The sequence below is a fragment of the Cyprinus carpio genome, chromosome A22, assembly GCF_018340385.1.
Source record: "Cyprinus carpio isolate SPL01 chromosome A22, ASM1834038v1, whole genome shotgun sequence".
Classification (NCBI taxonomy): Eukaryota; Metazoa; Chordata; class Actinopteri; order Cypriniformes; family Cyprinidae; genus Cyprinus; species Cyprinus carpio.
In genome coordinates, this window is record NC_056593.1 from 18,753,787 (window position 1) to 18,777,564 (window position 23,778).

The 23,778-nt window shown below is 36.4% G+C and overlaps 2 protein-coding genes across 2 annotated transcripts in view; one reads left to right on the forward strand and one right to left on the reverse strand.

Moving 5' to 3' along the window:
- LOC122135047 (dynein light chain Tctex-type protein 2B-like) overlaps window positions 1-1,790 on the forward strand; it is a 3,983-nt gene extending 2,193 nt beyond the window's left edge. Inside the window, exons 3-5 of the mRNA XM_042712496.1 lie at window positions 780-865; window positions 1,496-1,559; window positions 1,639-1,790. Of these exons, the coding sequence (XP_042568430.1) occupies window positions 780-865; window positions 1,496-1,559; window positions 1,639-1,686 (198 nt within the window). The 3' untranslated portion in view covers window positions 1,687-1,790. The remainder of the gene's footprint in view (window positions 1-779; window positions 866-1,495; window positions 1,560-1,638) is intronic.
- A 3,829-nt stretch (window positions 1,791-5,619) lies between these two features.
- Window positions 5,620-22,263, reverse strand: LOC109073199 (neuromedin-U receptor 1-like). Its single transcript, XM_042712176.1, has 3 exons — window positions 21,855-22,263; window positions 8,320-9,224; window positions 5,620-6,074 (listed from the first exon to the last, which is right to left on the reverse strand). The coding sequence occupies exons 2-3, from the start codon at window positions 9,215-9,217 to the stop codon at window positions 5,683-5,685; spliced, it is 1,290 nt and encodes a 429-aa protein (XP_042568110.1). The 5' UTR covers window positions 9,218-9,224; window positions 21,855-22,263; the 3' UTR covers window positions 5,620-5,682.
- Window positions 22,264-23,778: the final 1,515 nt, after the last annotated feature.

The following is a 23,778-nucleotide window of genomic DNA, read 5'->3' on the forward strand; positions in this document are numbered from 1 at the left end:
AGTTTATTTTTTATATGAACATATTTTATATGAATGCAGTATTTTGAAAGCAGCACCCAATTTAATGTCTTTAAAAAACTGTAAAAATAATGAGAAGTTATAAGGCTAGGAAATGATTTTTAAATCAGTGAGATATTTAATCAGTATGATTTGGTTTAACCGCCTACAGTGTGTATTTAATTTAATTTAATTTGAATCTATTTCTTGCTTTTTGTTTCTCTTTTGTATTATCTATCATTAAAGGGATACTCCACCCTCAAATGAAAATTTTGTCATTAATCACTTACCCCCATGTCGTTCCAAACCCGTAAAAGCTCCGTCTGTCTTCAGAACACAATTTAAGATATTTTGGATGAAAACTGTTAAATAAATAACAGTGTAACGGTTCATAAAAGTATGAAAGTTGTCGTCAGAATACTCCATCTGCCATCAGACGTGCAATCTGGGTTTAATTTAGCTTTGATTTGAAAGAAAACAGCACATCCTTGTGGCGCGGATGACACAGAAGAGCATACACAGCATACGGCATGGGGGTAAGTGATTAATGATAGAATTTTCATTTGGGGGTGGAGTATGCCTTTAAGTATATATCAGTCTGTAAGGACTTAGTTTTATTTTGTTCTGTCAATGTTGAAACACACACACACAAAAACTTTAATGAAGAAAATGCGCACTGCCGGATTTCAGCAGTCTTCGTGTCTGAAACAGAATCATTTTACATACAACTGAACCTTTAAACTTTGATTTTGATTGATACTTTGAGTATTGCGTGACAGCAGATCGTTGTGTTTTCAGATGTGGGCTTTGACAGATACAAGCTCGTCGTGCAGGTGGTCGTTGGAGAGCAGCGTGGAGAGGGAGTCAAGTAAGTGCAATACTTCCAAGGAAAATGAATGAATTGTGAAATCCGGATGGTTTCAAACCTGAGCAGTCGGGCTGTGTTTTTTGTGCAGTAGACCCATGACCACAGATATTAACACATGCAAAAGACACATCCTTAGCTGTGACCTTTGGGTTGTTTGGCACGTATCTGAGGTTTCTACTGATCTTTCTAGGCCATCCTCATTGAGTAAGAGACAGTCTGACTCAGTGCGGTCTCCTGATGTGAAACCAATATTGCAGGGCATCTGATACCCACAGTTTTTTGTGTTTGCAGATCTGACTTGTCAAGATCTTGTGCCACCAAACAAAAAAACAAAAACTGCAGTGTAACAAATTTGTGTTAGTCATATAAGACACCTTTACACATTTCATTTTATTTAGCACATTGCATATTAAAATTAATTATTTAATTTTTTAACATTTATTGTAACGAATTATTCCGTTACTTACATATTGAGGGGATTATAATCATGTAATAAAATAATTATTTACATATTATTAATTATATTTGAAATTCGTTTTTCATAATTATATTTATGCATATATGTTTTTAAGATACAGTTTGCATGTTTGTGGCATAAGGAAACTTTTATCACTCAATATGTTTTCACAGGATGGCTGCACGCTGCTTCTGGGATGCAGATACAGACAGCTATGCTCAAGATATATTTATGAATGTAAGTGAGGAATCATTTTTACATGAAATGTGATTTTCTTCTCCTGCTTTATTATTTTTATGTTATTTTTTTATGATAGGACAGCTTGTTCTGTGTGGCTGCTGCGTTTGGTGTGTATTATTACTGAAGACACACAGAAGATGTGCTGAGGACCAAACATTTGTAGTTGATTTTACAGTAGATTTTTTTGTTATATATATATAATATATATATATATATATATATATATATATATATATATATATATATATATATATATATATATATATATCTATATCTCAATCACATCCATGTTTGTTTGTCTGTATACCTCATTGTATGATTTTTTTCCCCCTATATTACTGTCTTTGTCAATTTTTTTTTTTCGTCTTAACAATACTGAAAATGTTTGATTTTTAAATAAATATTTATATAAAATACATTTTTTTTTGTCACTATCATTCTGTATTGGTCAAGTTTTTATATATAATATTTTTGCTTTTCACACATTAACTTGATATGATTGACTGTGATATTGTTTTGTTATATTATTAATAAAAATTCTAAAAATTACAGTTATATTTAATATTAATTATATTATTATCATCTAACAAATTATTATAATAGCTTTAACATGCACTTTCATGGACATAAATGCCACTTTAATGAAAATATTGACATTTTTATGGTTAAATGTGTAAGGGGACACCCTACTGATTGTCTGTGGGACTTACAATAGCCAGTTTATCCACTCTCACCCTGGAATCTAAGGATATGATGAATTACTTTAAAACCGATTGACTTTCTCAACATTGTTGAATGGATTTCTAAATGACCTTTGACCCTGCAAGGATTATTATTGTGTTTTGTTGTTATGCACATCAGAAAAATCAGCTGTTGCATTTTCAGGAAACTTTTCAGTGGGAATTTCTTCTTTTCCTCAGCGTAATCTAAAAATTTGGATGTCATTTCTCCATTTCAACCACTGTTGATGAGATATAATTGTGTGATGAGAGACTGGTGTCCATTTCCCTGCCCATCGGACATTGGCCATTTGTTCTGCAGCTGTCTGTGTTGCTGAATAGCAGTCAGTGTGATTTCTGGACTGACAGTGATGGACTAGCTTAGAAAGCCCACAGGTGTGGTGTTACAAACAAATTGGGCTATTATTAATTGTTAAAGCCAGTAAAAACAAAAACAAAACAAAAACAAAAACGAAAAAAACAAAACTAGAAGTAAAATAAGAAAAGAAGAAAATAAAATAATTAAGTAAAATAAAATAATAAAATAAAGTACAAATAAAATAAAACAAAGTATAAATAAAATAAAATAAAAAATATATATGTTTGCCGGCTGATGTGTTGACACACAAACTTAACTTCTGAAGGCTATATATATATAAATATATATAAATGGCATCAAAGGCTTTGATCAGCCTATCTGATCAGAGCTCATGCACTAAGATTAAAAGGACTCTCAATAATGAATAAAAATGTAGGGGTACAGGATATTGCTTTGTGGCTTTTAGTATCTCTTCAATGAAATTCTCAGGGACAAAACAACCTATATTTCTGGCTTCCCAGACTCCATTTACCTTACCTGAGGGAACTGTGGCATTATCCATCTTCCCTTTATATCCTGACTTTCACCACTTTTATACATTTCATAAAGAAGGATGCTGCCAGCACATTTATGTTATTTATAGATGTGTTTGTGTTATTGTAGATTTCAGCAAATGGTTTGAAAACATTCTGCTGTGGTCTGCAGACCAATCCTTTTTATTTACAAAGCTTGTCACAAGAAGAGATAGCTGTATATTTCAGTTGAGTTTCACAGTCAGAAATATAATACACTTTTAGACATTAGACATAAAATATAAAACATTTCATCACAAAATAAAGCTTTTTTTTTCTGGTTTGTCGTCTATGAACATTCCATGTAAATGTATATAATTGTTGAATGTAATTCTTTTTATACACTGATTTGGATCATGTAAGTCGTCTCCATATGAGATTTCAAAGCAAACATTTTCATTCTTAGCAAAAATGTGCACTGATAAGTCATGGACAAAAAGACCAGGAATGTTCTTTAAGCACATACTGTAAATAGAGCCACTTTCGACTAACAAAACATATTTAAAAAAAAATATTAACAAATGTTTTCATGTGGATTTACTAAAGGATCTTTGGTTTGCATTGACATTTTCCATATGACATTTGCGCACGGTTCATGTCTGCAGTATATGCCTTAAGCATTTAGTATAAATTATCCATCTGTCTTATTCCTCTTTCTGTAAGCCTGTAATAAAATGTAAATTGTACTCTGTATCTAATGTCAAATGTCATATTTTAGGTCATGCAGTTGCACAGCAAATAAGCCAAATGAATATTCATCCATCTTGCATAATAGAGCCAAAAATACAGGTAGCCTAATATTCACGAATTCACAAACATTACTCTTTATTCATTCACTAAGCATCTGAATTTCAAATAACACAAACATCATGTGGAGATGAATGCTATCAGCAGACTCAATTAACTGTTATCTTATTTTCAGATATTTTATTTTTAAATTTCACTATGAAGCTTTATACAGCAGTTAGCCTTGAATTCAATTCTTGACTGACTGGTCGGATCTGAGTGTCAGTTCGCTTGATTTTCAGACTGTCTCTCTCAAATATAATGTCTCTGACTGTCTGTGTATTAGTGATGGGGATTTTCAATGACTCTTTCTGCAAGTTACATCGTACACCAGTAGGTGTACTACCAGTAGTAGTCTTTTGAGTGAGTTGTATATTCATTTAACCCATTTGTTCAAAACACTCATTCATTCTGTAACGAAATGTGTCATATTTCTGTCATGACAACTTTCAGAGAGTTTAGCATGGTAACATACATGGCAATGTTAATGTGTTTGGTCTTGGTGGAATACATCTGCCACACTGCTGTGGCAGAGCAAGTACTGAGACTTACTACTGCCAATGCATCCACAGACATGCTGCTGTGAGCATGTAAGAAATACTGCTGCAGCACATTTAATATACATGAAATAACCCCCATATATAACAAATATGAAATCACCCCATAGCAGATCTACACAGGTGGAGCTGGGGAGGTGGAGGGTTTCTGAAGCATGCTGCAACTGCGACAGCAAGCACTAGCCAAGTATTTGAATGCTGAGCAGCAAGCTCATTGGCTGCTGATGGACCTAAAACCAGTCAGCTGCACCATGTGAATAATGTCGGATTGAGTTAGAACATATTGGCCTAGAGTTTCATGACATAACTTTGAATTTATGAATGATTCATTGAATTATTCACTTAACCACTTCATTTAGAAACGCATTCATTCAGCGAAGAACGATGTCTTGAAATAAATTTTTAGTAGATATTGACAGTTAGTGCATGAAACCTAAACGGTTTTATAATGAGATCATTTCCAGTGGGTAAAAACAATCTGCATCACTTGGTAAGCACACAATTGAAAATATGCTGATAAACCAACAAATAAAGTGTTACAGTGGTGAAAATATGGGAGAGTCACAGATTTTTTATACTTGATCTCAGAAAATCACCAAACCATGTATTTTACCCAAGTGTTTGTATACAGCTATCATTTAAAGGTGCTGTGTGTAAGATTTTGACTCTACTAAAGCATAAAAATCATACCATAATATGTTTGCAGATATTTAAGAAACATGCTAAGTTAACATACTTAACATACTTATTTATCTGAAAAACAATGCTACAGTCAGTTATTCTTTGAAAACATGTGTTCTGGGCAGGAATGTCTTTCTGTTTTGGTTTGTGAAACCCGCCCACTGCCAGATTACCCAATTGTATCTCGGCACCCCCGGGTTGCCAGTTGGTGGAAAACAGCATATTTCATTTCATTCATCACCAAGTGTGCTCGTTCCTGTTTGGGTCATCAATCTGGCAACCTGCGTGTGTGGCAAGTCTGAGAAGGAGGGGCCGGGTGAAATAAAACCCTCTCCAATATTTTGGATTTTGACTGCAATACCTAGTTCAACCACTTGGTGTCAATCCTACATACAGCACCTTTAAGTTTAAATTCATGGTTACTTTTGGAGTTAATTTCATGCACTGACAATAAAATACAATAAATGATAAGTTGAAGTTCTTTTCTTAGGAAAAGCTGGTCTTATTTTCCTGGCAGTCATCCATATCATAATCTTCTCCTTCAGTAGTTACTGTGCCATTGCAGGGTGGGATTTCACTCAAGGTGCTGCGCACAGTAACCCTCGTCATGCTCAAAGAGCGTTTCCTTGGGACAGGATGCCATTTGTGGTGGCACATCACCTCTTTAAACATCTCCCTGAAGCGGGTGGACATGAGGTTGTAGAGAATCGGGTTAATGGCTGAGCTCAGATAGAAGAAGACCCCAGAGATGACATGTACATATTCATACACCTGGAAAATCTTCATGTGCTCACTGTTCTTCTGGTCCAGGAAACTCCACATGAGTCGATCGGTGTGGAACGGAGCCCAACAGATGCCAAACATGACCACCAGTACAACTGAGGAGAAAATACTGTGTTACATGTAATTTAGGTCCATATTTAATATGTTTAACCCAAAATATTAAGTCAAAATTCCAGTTTTTTTTCTTTGTGAACATTGCCCTATTAAAAATGACTGAGCATTTCAAAGCGTAAAGCCTCTGAAATGTACCGTATATGTTTGCCTTGTACTTATGTGTCACTGATACAGGGGATAAATAGGGAGAAAACAAATATGAATCGTTAGTGCTGCTGAGTGCTGACACATCCAATTTAATGTTAATAACAGTCAAAATTTCATATGACTAAGAGTGCTTGAAGGAAGGTGATTATTTTTCACATTATTTAATCAAACCAAATTGTAACTCAAATAAAATGTTATCCTACTGCTCGACAATATTAAATTCCAGCTACTACAGTTTTATTTTTCCTTTTCTATAATGACTTAAATCTTTATAATCTTCTCTTAAATCTGGCTGATAAATCTTATGGTTTAGAAAGACTTTTAATATAGTGCACAAAATATTTGGAGTACTTAAGATTTTATTTAAATTATGTGTATTTGATGTATATTTTGAGTTTGACAGCCTCTATAGGCCTTCGACTGTAAGGAAAACAGCATCTTTTTATGCCAAAAAACAAAAAAACTGGCGAAGGATTAGGGAAAGGAAGGGGGCGTGGATTAAGGTCTTTCTAATTGGTTAGGGTTAAGGGTTAGTTTCTGTTGTAGCATTCTTCTTTCGGCACACCACCTTTTGCCTCGCCTATTAAAGCATGTCAGCTATTTTTAAAGGATTCTAAAAACAGCCACAACAGCCACAACAGCAATGTGGCCATTAAAAAACATAAAAAAAATCCCAAATGAAGTATGAAAAAGTATGCAGAAGCGTTGCATTTTTTAAGATGTAACAGATAGCGTCAATAAGAAGCTGTGAATAAGAAGCTGGATTCAGCCTAGTTTCTCTTTACTAGCTTTAGCGCTAAAATAATAACTTGGATGAACATCAAAAATGCATCACAACAATTTGTATTTTACATTCTGGCCAATCAGTGGCGAATTTGAGCGATCACATTCGTATGTTTTAGAACTAATTCATATTGAAAATGTGTAAAATAAATAGGCTAGTTTCAAATACAGTGCAAATTACTGAAATGTATAATCTCCCATGTAATCGCATTTTGGGCCATGGGAAGACTTCAGTAAAACAGCTTGTACTGTAAACATGTCAACAATGGTTTGGAGTATAAATCTAATAATTATATAATTAGAGTGCAGCCTATTCAGTGCATAAAACTCAAGATGTGTTCACAAGCACGCAAGTGATGAAGCAGGTCACATATGTTAACAATATGCTTGCAGTGTATTAGGATTTAATGGGATAATTCACCCAAAAATGAAAATTATCCCACAATTTACTCTCAAACTATCCTACAGTAGGTGTATATGACTTCCTTCTTTCAGATGAATACAATTGAAGTTATATTAAACAATGTCCTGGCTCTTCCAAGCTTTATAATGGCAGTGAATGGGTGTTATTTTTCATGGTCCAAAAGAAGTCCAATAAACTGCATCCATCCATCATAAAAAGTGCTCCACGAGAGAGTGGCATCCAGCGGATGGCATAGGATGTAGCCGTAGCATAAGCTCCGGTGAGAATATGCAAGTCTCGCGAGAATCAAGTTTTGTTTACAGCAAAGGAAAACCAGTCTCCTCTTGGCTTATATCAAAATCCTCCAACATTTTTTCTTTACAAATCCTCGTTTGTATTTCTAATTCGTGACCAGTATTTTGATTTGCTTTCTCCTCTACACTTCTGTGTTTGTCGCTTACGCTACGCCTACATCCTACGTCATCTGCTGGAATGCCACTCTCTCGTGAATGTGTGCTCAACAGTAGAAGCCAGAGATTATGGTTGATAAAGTTTTAAATATGGATAATTTTCTTACACAAACACATCTTTTCAGAAGGCCTTTATTAACCCCCTGGAGTCATGTGGAGCACTTATTATGATGGATGAATGCAGTTTTTTGGGCTTCAAAATCTCAACACCCATTCACTGCCATTATAAAGCTTGGAAGAGCCAGGACATTTTTTTTATATAACTCAGATTGTATTCGTCCAAAAGAAGAAAGTCATAAACACCTAGGATGGCTTGAGGGTAAGTCATAGGGTAATTTTCATTTTTGGGTGAACTATCCCTTTAACACAGCCGTGGCACTGTCATACATGAGAATTCAAATATAGGCCAGCTGGCCTACTTACACAGCATTTTAGTGACCTGCTGGCGACGGGTTTTCTGCTGCTGACTTCTCACATTAGAGGAGCTGTCTTGTCCCACACTAGCTTTTGCCTCCAGGACCTGCAACATCTTCTCTCGTTTTAGCTGCATGCCGATGAGCAAATACAGCACACTGATGGTCAACATGGGCAGTAGGAAAAACAACAGAGTGGTGATTTGGATGATCAGGTTGTACATCCAGCGTGGCTTGACCAGCATGCAGGTGGCAGAAGTGGACATGGCACCTACTCCTTTCCCTTTGGGAAGAGGAAGGGCGAAAATGCCATGGAGGCTGGTGTTGGGAATGGCACACAATACAGACACGCTCCACACGCTCAAGATCACCCGCTTGGCGTGAGTGCGAGTCACTACATATTTGACCCTGAGCGGATGGACCACAGCAATGTAGCGCTCTACACTCAGTGCTGTTACATTCAAGATGGAGGCGAAACATACCGTCTCAAAGAGGAAGGTCTTGAAGTAGCAGCCACCTTTGCCAAAAAGGAACGGATAGTTACTCCACATTTCGTAGAGCTCCAAAGGCATTCCCAGAAGAAGCACCAGCAGGTCCGACACCGCCAGACTGAACAGGTAGAAGTTGGTGGGTGTCCTCATGACCTTGTTGCGAGCAATAACAATGCATGTAAGAATGTTCCCCACCGCTCCCACCAAAAAGATGATCAGGTAGGTGATACACACAGGCAGAAACACCGGGGAACGTCTGGGCCCCAGATATTTCTCCAGATACTCGTCTTGGTTGAGGCAAAACTCTTCCATCTCCACCTCACTAAGGTTAAACACAATACTGGTGTTGCACAGCAGGTCTTGGACGCATCTTGATACAGAGGAATTCATTGAGGAACAGTTGGGTTTGGCAATCATTCTGGACCTAGTGATGAAAAAAGAAAGAGTAGACAAAACAAAAAATCAAATTTACTATAATATAAAAAACAAACTGACACTTTTTGAAAGTGTTTCTACACTCTCAGAAAAAAAAAGGTACACGATGGTACAAATAATGTTCCTCAAAGAACAGTTTTGTACCTTTTCAATAACTGTACCTTTAATGGTACAGTAAAGACCTCTGATGATACTGTTTGGTACCTTTCAAGCTACAAATGAAATTAAGGTACATTAAAGTTCTCACGTCAAAGGTACAAGTGTTAGGTGAAAATTACTGTTTCATGCATGATTGGTTGCTGTTTTAACTATTAGGCATAGCAACAAGACTCTGATTGGTAATCTTGAAGACAACGAGATTTAAAGGTGAGTTTTGACAATTTACGTTTATATTAAGTTCACAAGTTGAAAACGTAAATGTTTCAGCTACTCAACGTGAAATGAATCAAAAATGTATAACACCATGTCTACACTGGATGTGACAATTATTCTGCAAATAAATTTTAATTTAGAAAATTTGGACTAAACCGCTCTATTCATATGGATTAGTTTTACAATCGCTTTATGAATTTTAAAGCATCAAAGTGGCAGTTGCATGGACGGTCAGTGGAGGGACAGAGATCTGTCAGATTTCATTCAAAAGATCTTTATGTGTTTTGATGAGGAACTAAAGTCTTATGGGTTTGGAATGACATGAGGTTGAGTAAAGCACTCGCATCGCTTCATAAAACTGAGGTTAAACCACAGAAGTGAGTGACATATTACTCTGATGTCTTTCTTACAGTTCTGGACCTTGAATGTGGAAGTTTGCGTTGCTACCAGTGGAGGGACAGAAAGCTTTTGGATTTCATCAAAAATATCTTCATGAAGACGATCTAAGGTCTTATAAGTGTAAAACAACATAAGGGTGACTAATTAATGACAGTTTTCATTTTTGGTGGAATCCTGGAAACACCATAAATCAGATACAGCATGCATTGGGCCAGTTTCCTGGAATAACTGAAATGCAGATAAGAAAAGAAGAGTTCATTACAATTAATGGTATTTCTTGTTTGCCACTGTATAAAATGACAATTCCCACATTTGAGTATTTAAGTATTTTACATGAAAATAAATATTTAAGCATGCCCATGGTGAACAGGCTTCTCTCATGCATTCTTGAATGTGCAATATAGAGCTAGGGCTACTGGTAAGGTGAAAGGGTAAGATGTTCACTAAAAAATAAGATGAAAAAGTCACATGGATGTCATTGAATATCATTGTTTCTTTGTGCAACACCATTTACCACCTATTTACCATATAATTTATCCAAAGTGCATTCATGGGACAGCGTCATCTCTTATGTGAACACAACATGAATGCATTGTGGTGCTCTTGTGAAAGTACATTGCAGATCAATGTTTTTGTAAATAAAATTGAAAATAATTTTTTTTTTTTTTGCAAACGTAGCACTCACATCACTTCATAAAACTGAGGTTAAACCACTGGAGTCACATGGGTTACTTTAATGAGGTCTTCCCTACTGTTCTGGGCCTTGCATATGTAAGTTGCTTTGCTGCTTATGGAGGGACAGAAAGCTCTCAGATTTAATCAAAAATATCTTGCAGTGGATCTTTGTGGTATGCATGTTTCATCTTTAGAGTTTGCTTGTTTTGAAAGTATGGAAAGAATACTGTATGTCTTTATAGTTGCTAAATGTCTTTTTAGATGTGGATTTTTTATGCTGCTGTGGTTTTACATCTGGTGATATTCAGGAAGAAAGTGAACAATTGTCACAATCAGACAGGTGTTACATGCAAAGAATCTGTAGGAAGATAAAAATATTCAGGGTACAGTTGTAACTAGTCAGTGGGAATATAAATGCAATCAATTTACTTTTGTCTTTTCTAATACTGATTCTTCATTTAGTTCAGGAAGAACCAGCGCACACCATATCCCACTGTGCAGATTTTGGGAACGTCTGACTGGACACAAGTCTTCAGTGAGAAGAGAATTTTCAGAATTGTAAAAATGGAGGGATCTGAAATTTGCAGAGCAGTTGAGGTTGAGGATGGTGTTTTTTGAAAATGTTAAATAAATGCAGGGATGTTGTGTGAAAAGTGGGGGAAAAAGTTTTCTAGTTTTGTTACATAATGTAACATTTTAGTGTAATTGTATTTTATGTACTGTAACCTTTTAGTTTAATTTTATTGTGCTTTTTTTGATACTCTGTTAATTTTCTTTACAGAGTCTTTATTATAATCTGGAAAGATACATTTACACAAATAAATATTTTACTGTTCAACCACTTATTTATAGTGTGTATTTGATATGTATTTGCAGTTACTGCTATTAAAATATCTTTTGGTTTCAGTTGTTGAATGTGCATGTTATTCAATAGGAAAATGGCCTTTAATAGTTCTTGAAGAAACATATTTGCCACAGTTAAGGTACAAATGGGCTTGTCACTGGGGTGGTACCTTAAAGGACAATATTTGTACCTTTGATGAAGGTACCAACAAGTTTTCAAAACGAAAAGGTACATTTTGGTTCCTCATGGTACAAATCATGTCCTTTAAGGTACAAATTTGAATGGTACAAAATTTATTCCTTTATATTAAGGTACAATTCTGTACCCTTAAAAGGTACTGCCCCAGTGACAAGGGTTTGTACCTTTTTTCCCTGAGAGTGTAGACAGTTTAGAGTGAGACAGAAGGAACTTGATAGAGTAAATAAGGGACTTTGGGAGATTTCTTATTAAAACTAAAATATTCTCATAAAACTTTTATCTAATAAAAAAATGGGAAGTTGATTTGTATACAGAGCCCATGGGGTAGACGGTAGACGGTAATGGTAACTGTTATTATTGCAAAACATGATGCCATGAGGTGAAACTGATGAGGTTATTGTATATTCCATATGGCAATACACATCATGCAAAAAGGCAAATAAAACAATTTTTTAAAGCAAGGCCTCAATTTCCCTCATTTCCTTCCATAACTGATTTTAAGCTATTTTAATTTATCCCAAATCATAATACACTGAAAATGCATCTTTCCCAAATAATAATGCAATCATTCAACCTTTTTTTTTTTTTTTTTTTTTTTTTTTAAATGTATGGACTAGAAAGTTAAGTAATGATAGAGAACTGAGATTATGTTAAACCCATAACACGTTTTTATTTTAAATTATGAAAAACACACTATTTAATATACAATTATGTACTGCTGTATTTAACTCTGTTTAGTAACAAATTGATTTTCATAGGTTTCATTTTTTACAGTATGGATAAACAAAGCAAAACTGCTAACACTTAGGTCTCACTTATTAATATTGGTTAATGTATTGACTTACATTAACTAACAATGACCAATACATTTTTACAGCATTTATTAACCTTTGTTAATGTTACTTAATAACAATGCATATGATCATGTTAGTTCACAGTACATTAACTAATTATTAACAGATAAAGCTTTTGATTTTAATAATGTATTAATAAATGTTGAACTTAACATTAACTAAGATTAATAAATACTACAAACAAACAAAACTTTATTGTACAGTGTCAAAAAGAAGCCTACTGTAAGGCATCTTAAAATATGAAAGCCCTCAAATATAACCCATCTATTGGAAATTAGTAGCTATGGAATTTGAAATAATAGGACAAAACTAACCAAAAGCAAAAAAGTAAGGGGAAAAAGGAAGCAAAGGAAGCTGTATGACCTCAAATACGGCAGTGAGGTCCCTAGTGGAGTTAGGTGGATGGAGATGTGTAGAATTGGAGGGAAAAGAGTGAACTGCCACAGGTGCAGGGAAATCTTTATAATGAAGGGCAGAGAATATGAGAATGACTGCTGATTCCCCAGCAGGATCTGACTTCATGGCTGAGCAGCTGTGCTATTAGTGGAAGAGGTTGTGACCATCATTGGAGAGCTGGAGGAATGACTTAGAATGAGACACACATTTAGCTTGAAGGATTATATTATAGCAGATTCCTTTCCAAGCCAAAGCGGCTAATATACAGCCACTTTAATGCATTATTTTTTGATGATGTTGGAATCAGCACATATATACTGTGCTGATTCCAAGGAATTCAGGGTTTTTAACGATTTATTGACTGCAGTTGACTCAGGGTCCTCAGCAGTTTTTTGTTTATTAGATCTTAGCGCTGCATTCGATACTATTGACCATGAGATTTTACTCTCACGGTTTGAGAAGGTGGTGGGAATCTATAGAATAGCGCTTACATTGTTTAAGTCCTTTCTTTCAAACAGATCTTTTTCTGTAAATGTTGGTCAAGATTATTCGCAACCTGTTTCTTTACTTTGTGGGGTTCCACAGGGGTCCATTCTCAGCCCGATTTTGTTTTCTTTGTATATGTTACCCCTTGGATAATTTTTTCATAAACAAGGAATATAATTTCAATTTTATGCAGATGACATGCAAGTTTATCTTCCTCTGCAAAAGAATAGTAAAAAGCAAATAGAATATTTAATGTATTGTTTACAAGATATTAAACTATGGCTGTCCTTAAATTGTTTAAATCTGAATGAAGTTTGAAGTTTGGAGCTCCAAATAATTTATCTGATTTGAGCAGTTTAGCCCCTTTTTGTTAGCCAGTAGTTTGAAGTTTAGGAGTTGTTTTTGAAAGTGATCTCAAGTTTGAGAAACAGACTTATTCTCTGGTTATGTCCTGTTTTTAATCACTTGAGATATAATAGCCAAGGTGAAACCATTTTTGTCCATGCGTGATTTAGAAAAAGTTATTCATGCCTTTTTATTCACATGGTTAGATTACTGCAACTCATATGTTGGCATTAAATAAATCATTGCTTAACCACTTACAACTATTCCAAAATGCTGCAGCTTTTGACAGGTTCTCGTTAGAGAGATCATATTACTCCTGTTCTGAGTTCTTTAGAATGGTAACCAATCCCTTTTTTGTCTATAAATCATAGCATAGTAGGGCTCCATTGTACTTGGTGGAACTGCTTGAGAAATATGAGCCAAAGTGGTCTCTAAGGTGTGCCCGGCTGGTGGAATGACCTCCCAATCTCATTTCGAAAATCCAAGTCTTTACTCATTTTCAAAAAACATCTAAAGACTCATCTTTTTCGCCAGCACTTGACCAACTTATACTAGCACTTACCTTTTATTTTATTGTCTATCCTATTCTTGGAAGAATAAAACAAAACAAACAAACAAAAAAAAAACCTTGCTATGAGTTCTGTGCTAGACAAACTGAGACTTGTCATAACACTTGTATACTGTTGTTGTTCTCTCATTGGTTTGATGGCTACTATTGTTCTTATTTGTAAGTTGCTTTGGATAAAAGTGTTTGCTAAATGATTAAATGTAAATGTTAAACGTAAGCTGACCAGCTGGCTTTGATGATTCCTAGAACTAAACGGAGAAGTGGAGATTGAGCTTTTGTAGCGATAGCTCTGACACTCTGGAATAAATTATAATTTTCTCTCAGATCAGTACCCCGTTTAAGTGTTTTTAAACACAAGCTTAAGGAATATTTCCTTGCATTAGCATTTAATGGTGTATAGACATTTGTCTGTATATTGAAATTGTGGAGTTTATTTAACTGTCATTTTATTGTGGTTTCAGTGTTGTGTTTTATGTTTGAGACTGTTTTATTATGTGTTTACATACTGTACAGCACTTTGGTCAATGGTCAGTTGTGTGAAAGTGCTCAATAAATAAATAAAAGAAAAAGTACAATTGTGATGGTGGCGTCGTGTTTTTAGCAAGTGTCCATGATTTTGCAAGTTTGTTTTCGTTGGTGCTAATGATCGCTTGTATGCAATAAGTTGTTTTCCTATGTTGAGCAATGGATTATTTTTGAAACTGAGTGAATTGTGGCAAACACAGACATGTAAGATCCGTATCACAGACAATAGTAGGGTAAGATTGAGAGTTAGGTTAAGAGTGGTGTGTTGTTTAGCTTTCACTGTTATATTGATGATACTCAACTCTATATTTCTTTGCGGCTTGGCGAAACATACCAATTTGAACAACTAATGGAATGCATAGTCGAAATAAAAAACTGGATGACGAGTAATTTCTAAATTCTGAAAAAACAGAGCTGTTAATTATAGGACCTAAAAACTCTGCATGTAATAACCTAGAACGCTGTTTAAGACTTGATGGCTGCTCTATCAATTCTTCGTCATCAGTTAGGAACCTAGGTGTGCTATTTGATAGCAATCTTTCCTTAGAAAGCCATGTTTCTAGAATTTGTAAAACTGCATTTTTCCATCTCAAAAATATATCTAAATTACGGCCTGTGCTCTCAATGTCAAATGCAGAAATGTTAATCAGCGTTTATGACCTCAAGGTTAGATTATTGTAATGCTTTATTGGGTAGTTGTTATGCACGCTTAATAAACAAAACTCCAGCTAGGGACCAAAATGCAGCACCTAGAGTTCTTACTAGAACCAGGAAGTATAACCATATTAGCCCGGTTCTGTCAATACTGCACTGGCTCCCTATCAAAAATTGTATAGATTTTAAAATCTTGCTTATTACTTATAAAGCCCTGAATGGTTTAGCACCTCAGTATTTGAACAAGTTCTTGTTACATTATAGTCCTCCATGTCCACTCCATTCTCAAAAACTCAGGCAATTTGATAAACTTAGAATATCAAAGTCAACTGCGGGCGGCAGATCTTTTTCTATTTAGCTCCTAAACTCTGGAATAACCTACCTAACTTTGTTTGGGGAGGCAGACACACTCTTGCAGTTTAAATCTAGATTAAAGACCTATTTCTTTAACCTGGCTTACACATAACACACTAATAGGCTTCTAATATTCAAATCCATTAAAAGATTTTTAGGCTGCATTAATTAGGTAAACCAGAACCATGAACACTTCCCATAACACCCGATGTACTTGCTACGCTAATCTACGCTAATATTAGTCTGTTTCTCTCTTATTCTGAGGTCACCGTAGCCACCAGATCCGGTCTGTATCCAGATCAGAGCATCACTATAGTCACCCGGATCCAGTACGTATCCAGCCCAGATGGTGAATCAGCACCTAGAAAGGACCTCTACAGCTCTGAAAGACAGCGGAGACCAGGACAACTAGATGAGCCGCAGAGACAGATCCCCTGTAAAGACCTTGTCTCAGATGACCACCGGGACAAGACCACAGGAAACAGATGATTCTTCTGCACAATCTGACTTTGCTGCAGCCTGGAATTGAACTGCTGGTTTCGTCTGGTCAGAGGAGAACTGGCCCCCCCGACTGAGCCTGGTTTCTCCCAAGGTTTTTTCTCCATTCTGTCACCGATGGAGTTTTGTTTTCTTGCCGCTGTCGCCTCTGGCTTGCTTAGTTGGGGACACTTCATTTACAGCGATATCTTGACTTGATTGCAAATGATTGCACAGATACTATTTAAACTTAACTGAGATGAATGACATCACTGAATTCAATGATGAACTGCCTTTAACTGTCATTTTGCATTATTGACACACTGTTTTCCTAATTAATGTTGTTCAGGTTTGCTTTGACACAATCTTTTTTGTTTAAAAGCGCTATATATAAATAAAGGTGACTTGACTTGACTTGAGCAGTACATTGCTGTAGGAGTATTTTTCTGTAATGAAAGGATGACCGAATTGGAAGTGGATCGATTTTGTGCAGGGTGAGATCACTTGGGGAAAAGCTTTCCAGGCTTAAAAAAGCTCAGCTTATGGAAATAGTACAACATTATAAAATTTGATGAAGTGGAGGGCGATTTTAGGTAGATTTTAGCTAATTAATGAGCTTTTGTTGTATTTTGATGTACCTGATGTGATCGCTGTAACGGCAAGAGAGCACATGAGAAAAAAACGTGAAGCCATTAGAAAGAGCAAGGAGCAGGAGATGGAAAATGAACGTGTGCAATTGGAGCTGGAATGTGATTGAGTAAATAAGCTAAATAGACAGCGACAAAGGGATCATAAAATAATATATAAAACAAATAAGTGTTTTGCACTTATGCCTTTACATCATGATGAAGCAGATGAATCATTCTAACCAATCAATAAAAATAACTGCTGCAAAAAGAGATTGGCCGCAGTCTGAGGGGGTGACATTGGTTAGGAGGGAGTTTGATGATAAAGCTCAAGAAGCGTATGTAGCCCTCGATTCTGTTCAGTGCATAGAGTCATGAAACTGTGAAACAAGCTGTTTTGTGGGCATATGAGTTGGGTGCCTGAGGCCTATAGGCGGCAGTTTCGGAAATTAATATAGGGTCCGAGGAAGAGAAAGATGGGGTCCCTAAGCCTGGAGAGAATTTTGTAGATCTGGGAGATACTTTGTTCTCTCAGTTATTTGGTGGGGTGAGTTGCAAGAAGTTCAGTAGGGATGCTACAATCCAGGGTAAAATTTTTTTTTTTTTTTTTTTTTGTGCAGGAGACTGCTGTTTCTTGGGCCGAGAAAAAAGATATAGCTGAAGGCTTATATTGGCGTGATGGGATTTTGATGCAAAATGGCACCTTCCCAATAGCCCAACTGAAGATTGGAATTGCAAATTGTGATTCTAAAAAACTTCTGTGAGGAAATTTTGCGGTTGGCCCATTAAGAACCTATGGCTGGTCATAAAGGTATTCGGAAGACTCACAGGAGGATCTTGCATAATTTAACTGGCCTAAATTGCACAAAAATGTGTACATATTGTAGGTCATGTCTTACTTGCCAGTTGTTTGGTAAACCCAACCAGAAAATTCCTGTTGCACCTTTGTGTCCTCTGCCAGTGTGTGGGGAACCTTTTTCTCAGGTTCTGATAGACTGGTGTGGACCCTTTGCCCAAGACAAAAAAGGGACATTAATATCTTTTTACTATTATGGACTTGATTACTCGCTTCCCTGAAACAATTCCTTTGAGGAATATCAAGGCTCGAACTGTGTTAGATGCTTTATTGTTGTTTTTTTCTAGATTTGGTCTTCCCCGAGAGGTGCAATCAGATCGAGGGTCTAATTTTGTATCTGGGGTGTTCCAAGAAGTTTTGCATGAGCTTGGGATAACTCAGATTGTTTCTTCTGCGTATCATCCTCAGTCTCAGGGGGCCATCGAGAGGTGCCATCAGACCATGAAGACAATGATTAAGGCCTACTGTGCTCAGTTTTCTAGGGGATTGGGATGCTGCAATGCCTTTTTTGTTGTTTCCTTTAAGGGATTCTGTGCATAACTCCACCGGATTTACACCCTTTGATTTGGTGTTTGGCCATGAGGGTCTGGGTCCAAGGTCCCTTAAAAGATGCAAAAGAAATGTTTCTGAGGTCAAAAATGAGACCACCTTGTTACAGTATGTGGCTGCTTTTCAGGAACGTCTCTGGTCTGCTTGTGAGATTGCTAAGGAGTCTTTGGGTAGGGCCCAGACCCGTATGAAGGCTCAGTATGATAAGAAGGCGGTGGAACTTACATTTATGGTGAGAGATCAAGTGCTGGTTTTGACACCAATGCAGGGAGACAGACTTGGTGGTATGTTCTGTGGACATTATTCTATTTTGAAGAGGGTTGGGAATTACATGATTAGTACCCCTGGCCAATGGTACAAAACAAGGCTGTGCCATATTAATCATTTGAAGCCATATCACCCCTGTGGGAAGGTGTGGCGGTTGCAGCCATTTCAGTTAGTTCATCTTTGTCATTAGATGCATCTCAGAGTGGTTCAGTGAAATCATCCAGGGTTCATCCTATAGAGGAAAAGGATGTAAAGTTTGAACCTGTTGGTGCTCATCTTGATAATGCTGCTTATTTGAAGGAGCTTTCCACTCAGCTTGGAAATCTGTCTTTGGAACAACAAGGAGATGTATAAAGTTTGATTGAGGAGTTTCCAGAATTGTTCAAAGATACTCCTGGTCTTACCACTTTGGTGGTGCATGACGTGGAAATTGGGGAAGGCATTCCAATAAAACAGCATCCCTATCACCTGTCACCTAATAGATTGAGTTTAGTGAAGCAGAAACTTGGTATATGGATATATGGAGGAAAGTGGAGTTATTGAGCCAGGACAAAGTGAATGGAGTTCACCAATTGTTCTGGTTCCAAAGCCTGATGGAACTCTGAGATTCTGCGTTGATTATAGGAAGGTTAATCAGGTTATAAAAACGGATGCTTTTCCTATACCACACTTAGAGGACTGCATAGATCAGACTGGCAATGCCCAAGTTGTTTTCCAAGTTATATCTTTTTGAAGGGGTATTTCAGGTGCATTTGTCAGAGCGAGTAAAGTAATTTTTTTGCATTTGTAACATCTGATACCCTGTACTGTAAGGTTCTTCTGTTTGGGATGAAAAATGCACCTGCCACCTTTCAACAGTTAATGAATTTGGTCACTGCTGGCTTCTGGAATGTGGTTACATATATCGATGGTGTTGAGGTCCATAGTTCCTCAGGGTCAGAGCACTTCGAGGATTTGCGATGTCTGTTTTTAATGGCTTCGTGGTGAAGCTCAGCTGCTGCTTGTCAATCTACCAAAGTGTGAACTGGGAAAAGGCCAGGTTACTTATTTAGGGCATGAAGTGGAACATGGAAAGGTATTGTCTAGGCTGGCAAAAGTAAGAGCTATTTTGGATCTCCCCATTCCCTGAACTCGTCGAGAGTTAATGCGGGTGCTTGGGATGTGTGGGTTCTACAGGTGTTTCATGCCAAATTTCGCTATCATAGCAGAACCTTTAACCAGGTTGCTGAGAAGGGGGTGCATTATGTTTGGTCTGATGACAAGGCATTTAGTCAGATTAAAGCAGTTTTGGCTTGTCCACCCATTCTTGCTGCTCCATACTTTGGAAGACCCTTTAAATTGGCTGTGGATGCCTGCTTCAACATGACTCTGGCATTGATAAACCGGTTGCCTATTTCTCTGAGAAATTAAATAAACATTAGAGAGCATATTCTACTATCAGAAAAGAGGCTTTGGCTTTGGTTTTGGCTGTGTGCCATTTTGAAGTTTATGTATCTAGCACCCTCGGAGATTTAGTGGTTTTACACAGATCATAACCTCTTGATTTTCCTTGCTAAGTTTCAGACATTGAATCAGCGTGTGTGTTGCTGGAGTCTCTTTTTTTGCAGCCATATAGTTTGGTTATACAGGATGTGGCTGAAAGAGAGAATGTTATGGTTAATACTTTATCTATGATGCCTGCACATAGTAAAGATTAAAGAGATTTAGGATGATATCTATTTCTAATTTCCTGGTAGAGGGGTAAATTTGAATGAATTAGGACATAACGTAAAATATTATAATTTGTATGTAAGGTTTTAATGAAATGTGTAAAAGGGAAAAGGAGTAAAGGGAAAATGGGTGTTTAAAAAGTGGTAGGTGGTAACTTTTGTTTTTCTTTTTGTTTTGTTAGGTATTTTAATAGGAACAGTACTGACTGACAATTGAACATTGCCCAGATGATGCCACTCACCTGTGAATAAGAAGGCGGGGTATATGATCAGTGTTTCAAAATAATGGGGAAGAAAATATGCCATAAGGGTTCACGTGAGGGACTAATGCTCTCATTACCCCTTTATCGTTCTCTCCTTCTTTGTTTTGTTCTAAAATTTTCACCACCACTGTGTTTTATGAAATTAAAGAAAACTTGATTGAAAACTACAGTATATCCATGCTTCTGCTGGATTGAAAACTTGGACTCCAATAAGGAACACGACTGGGTCAGAGTGAAGACGGACTGATTGAAGGTGAAAGGCTTCTCTCTGGGCGTTTCGTAGCTGACACACACATCTCCATCCACGCATTTTGGAAAGGACTGACTCCCCTCCCATGTTATTGACATCACGTAGAGAAAGTTGTTTTTGTTGCTATGGATAAAAAAAAAAAACTAGACTGGCCGTGTTAGCTGTTTGTTTTGTTAGGAGTATCATTCGCTGTAACATAGTCAACATCCAGTCGAACAGTCACAATGAGTATACTTCTTCTTTAAAGCACGACAAAAGACTATTACAACACAATGATTTAGAATGTACTTTAAAGCTGACATTTGTAATAATGTAATTTAATAGTGTACTTAAGTATGTTAAGAAATAGTCATGAAAGTGTCTCTCTTTAAGTTTATTTTAGTGGACTTTTATTTCATTAACATTATGTTATCTGCAAATACAGTTTTACAAAATATATAAGATTTTTAGTACACTACAAGTGCACATTTAGTATAATTAATCACGTTTCTTTTTTTTCAAGGGTAAATACGTATTATGAGAACTACAGTATGTTACACAGCAGATTCACACATTCATACATTCAGTCATAGCAACAGGCTGTATGTGCAAGTACATGCAATATAATAGTATGTATTAATGTTCTGTTTCGTTTTCCCACAATCACTTGCATGAATCAAGAGGAAATTATGTATACTTTGTGTTTTTTAGCATAATCAAATGAGAGATCAACAAGTGTGTCAGATATTTAAAAAAAACATATAAACAGAAAGAGCCCTTATTTTTACACAGTGCCATGAAACAGTCAGACTGCGAACAGATCATTCAGTCTGAAACCTACTTTATAAATGTATTCCCTGGAGCATTTCATCAAGGAAACAACCCAAATCAATTAGAATTCTGTTCAGCCTCTAATATCTGACAAGACAGCAATAAAGCAACAATAAAAATTATTCAAATAGAAAAATCTTACCTTGTAATCTGGCAACAAATCACGCAATCCAGTATGTTAAAACATCAGTGACATTAAAAATAAAGCTGAAGGTTCAGAAGGTTCTCATCAGAATCCCTGAGCTGATAGTCATAATGTAAAAATGCAATTCTAGTCTGATAATAAGCCCATCACACAAGGTACTATGGGAGTGTTTGCTTGGTTATACAGGGAGACAGTTACGCTCTGTATTTCTGTCTCCCTCTCTCTCTCTCTTCGCCCCTTTTCTGTATGTAATTGCAAATCTTGTTTAACCCTATACAAGCATGTGCATTGTGCTCTATGCCTTTGCATCTTTCATCATACTCCGGCACAGTGATTTAGCACAAAATAAACTAATTTCATTTGAGCTGACTGATTGAACTGTCAGCAGTTCTATGTTTAATTGAGCTGGATAAATGAATAGAATTTAGCTAGCTAATTAAATTGAGGGCCTTCGTCACAATGCAGCACACCTCTGGTTTCAATGATGGTAATGATTCTCAAAGATAATGAGCACCTGCCATTGTTTTCTTCATTCTTGTAGCAGAAATCCAATCTTTCTTAATTATTCCAGCCATCTGATTCAGCCGAGCTTATTCAAATCAAATGCAAACCCAGCTTGTAGGTAAAGGGGTACGTTCAAACAAATACAGAAATTCTTTCATTATTTACTCACCCTTATGTCATTTCAAACCTTATTTTTGTTCTGTGGAATATAAAAGAGTATTTATAGGAATGTTGCGACAATTATTCCATGCTATGAAAGTCAATAATGTCCTTTCCTGACGCAATGACTTAATTGACTTAATGACCAAGGTGCCGTTCACACAGGATATATGTTTTGCTTTGCACTGCACTGCTTTTCAATTGTTTTTCTTATGTAAATATGTGCTAGGCACATGTGTTTGTCCACTGTTTGTTTCATATTGTTTTATTTTTGTCTTGCTCATGACACAGCATTTTAAAAACATGGTCCTCAAGTTAAAATTTGTTTAACCCTTAAAAAAAACGCTTCTGGAGACCTTGCACATTTTTACTTTCTCTGAGTTGGTTCATACAGGGAACAGGGAAAATGACACAAGTGGAAATTTAAACATAAAAATAATTCTGTTCAAGCACCACAATTAGGGGTTATTCACAATTGTTTTTGAACGACTTTTAACTTAAAATACGATACATTGCAAAAAAGACGTGAGCGCAAACACGCTTGTCTAGCCTAGCGGATATTTACATAGAAAAGTAGCACACTGGAATGATAAAAAGTGTGTCTACGTGAATGGCCCCTAACTGAGACAATTACAATGTTCTCTGTCCTCTCACTTGGAGATAATGCCAATCTGTGAGAATCTAAAAGTGCCCCTAATAGCCTCTATTACTCATTTAGAGTATTCAAAGCTAAAACATTGGCTATAATGGAAGGAAACGGAAATCTCTTAAATTATCATTAAGTTTTATGATCTGCCCTGCTAATTCTTATAATAGTTCACTGCTTTTTCTTTGAGGTTTCAACAAGATTTGAGGCAGAGTTGACCTGCCCTCCACCCATGTCTCTGAATCGGGTCCATTGAAATGACAGGATGTTGAGTGCTGCCATCCTCCTCTGGTGACAAAGACATGATAGTCATAGTTTATGACAGAGCACTAAAATAACTGTTTTTACAACTCAAAACTCAACCTGCATCCGCTGTAAAGATTTTTGTAACCAGAAAGCATTTAAAATTCATAAAGCATCAACACTTAAAAAATATAGGTTCTTTATTGGTTCCAAAATGGTCCCTTGAAGAACCTTTAACATCAGTTGAAATTATTACAACCTTCTTCACTAAGAAAACATGGTTCTTTTAAACTCTTCAATGTAACATTCTTTGGGGAACCCAAAGTTTTCTTCAACGGCATTGCTGGGGAAAACCTCACTTTTGGAAAC

Coding starts and splice junctions, on each gene's coding strand:
- LOC109073199 (XM_042712176.1), bottom strand. CDS start 9,217: ATGATTGCCAAACCCAACTGTTCCTCAATGAATTCCTCTGTATCAAGA. Junction 6,075..8,319: donor GCAGGTCACTAAAATGCTGT/GTAAGTAGGCCA, acceptor TTTTCTCCTCAG/TTGTACTGGTGGTCATGTTT.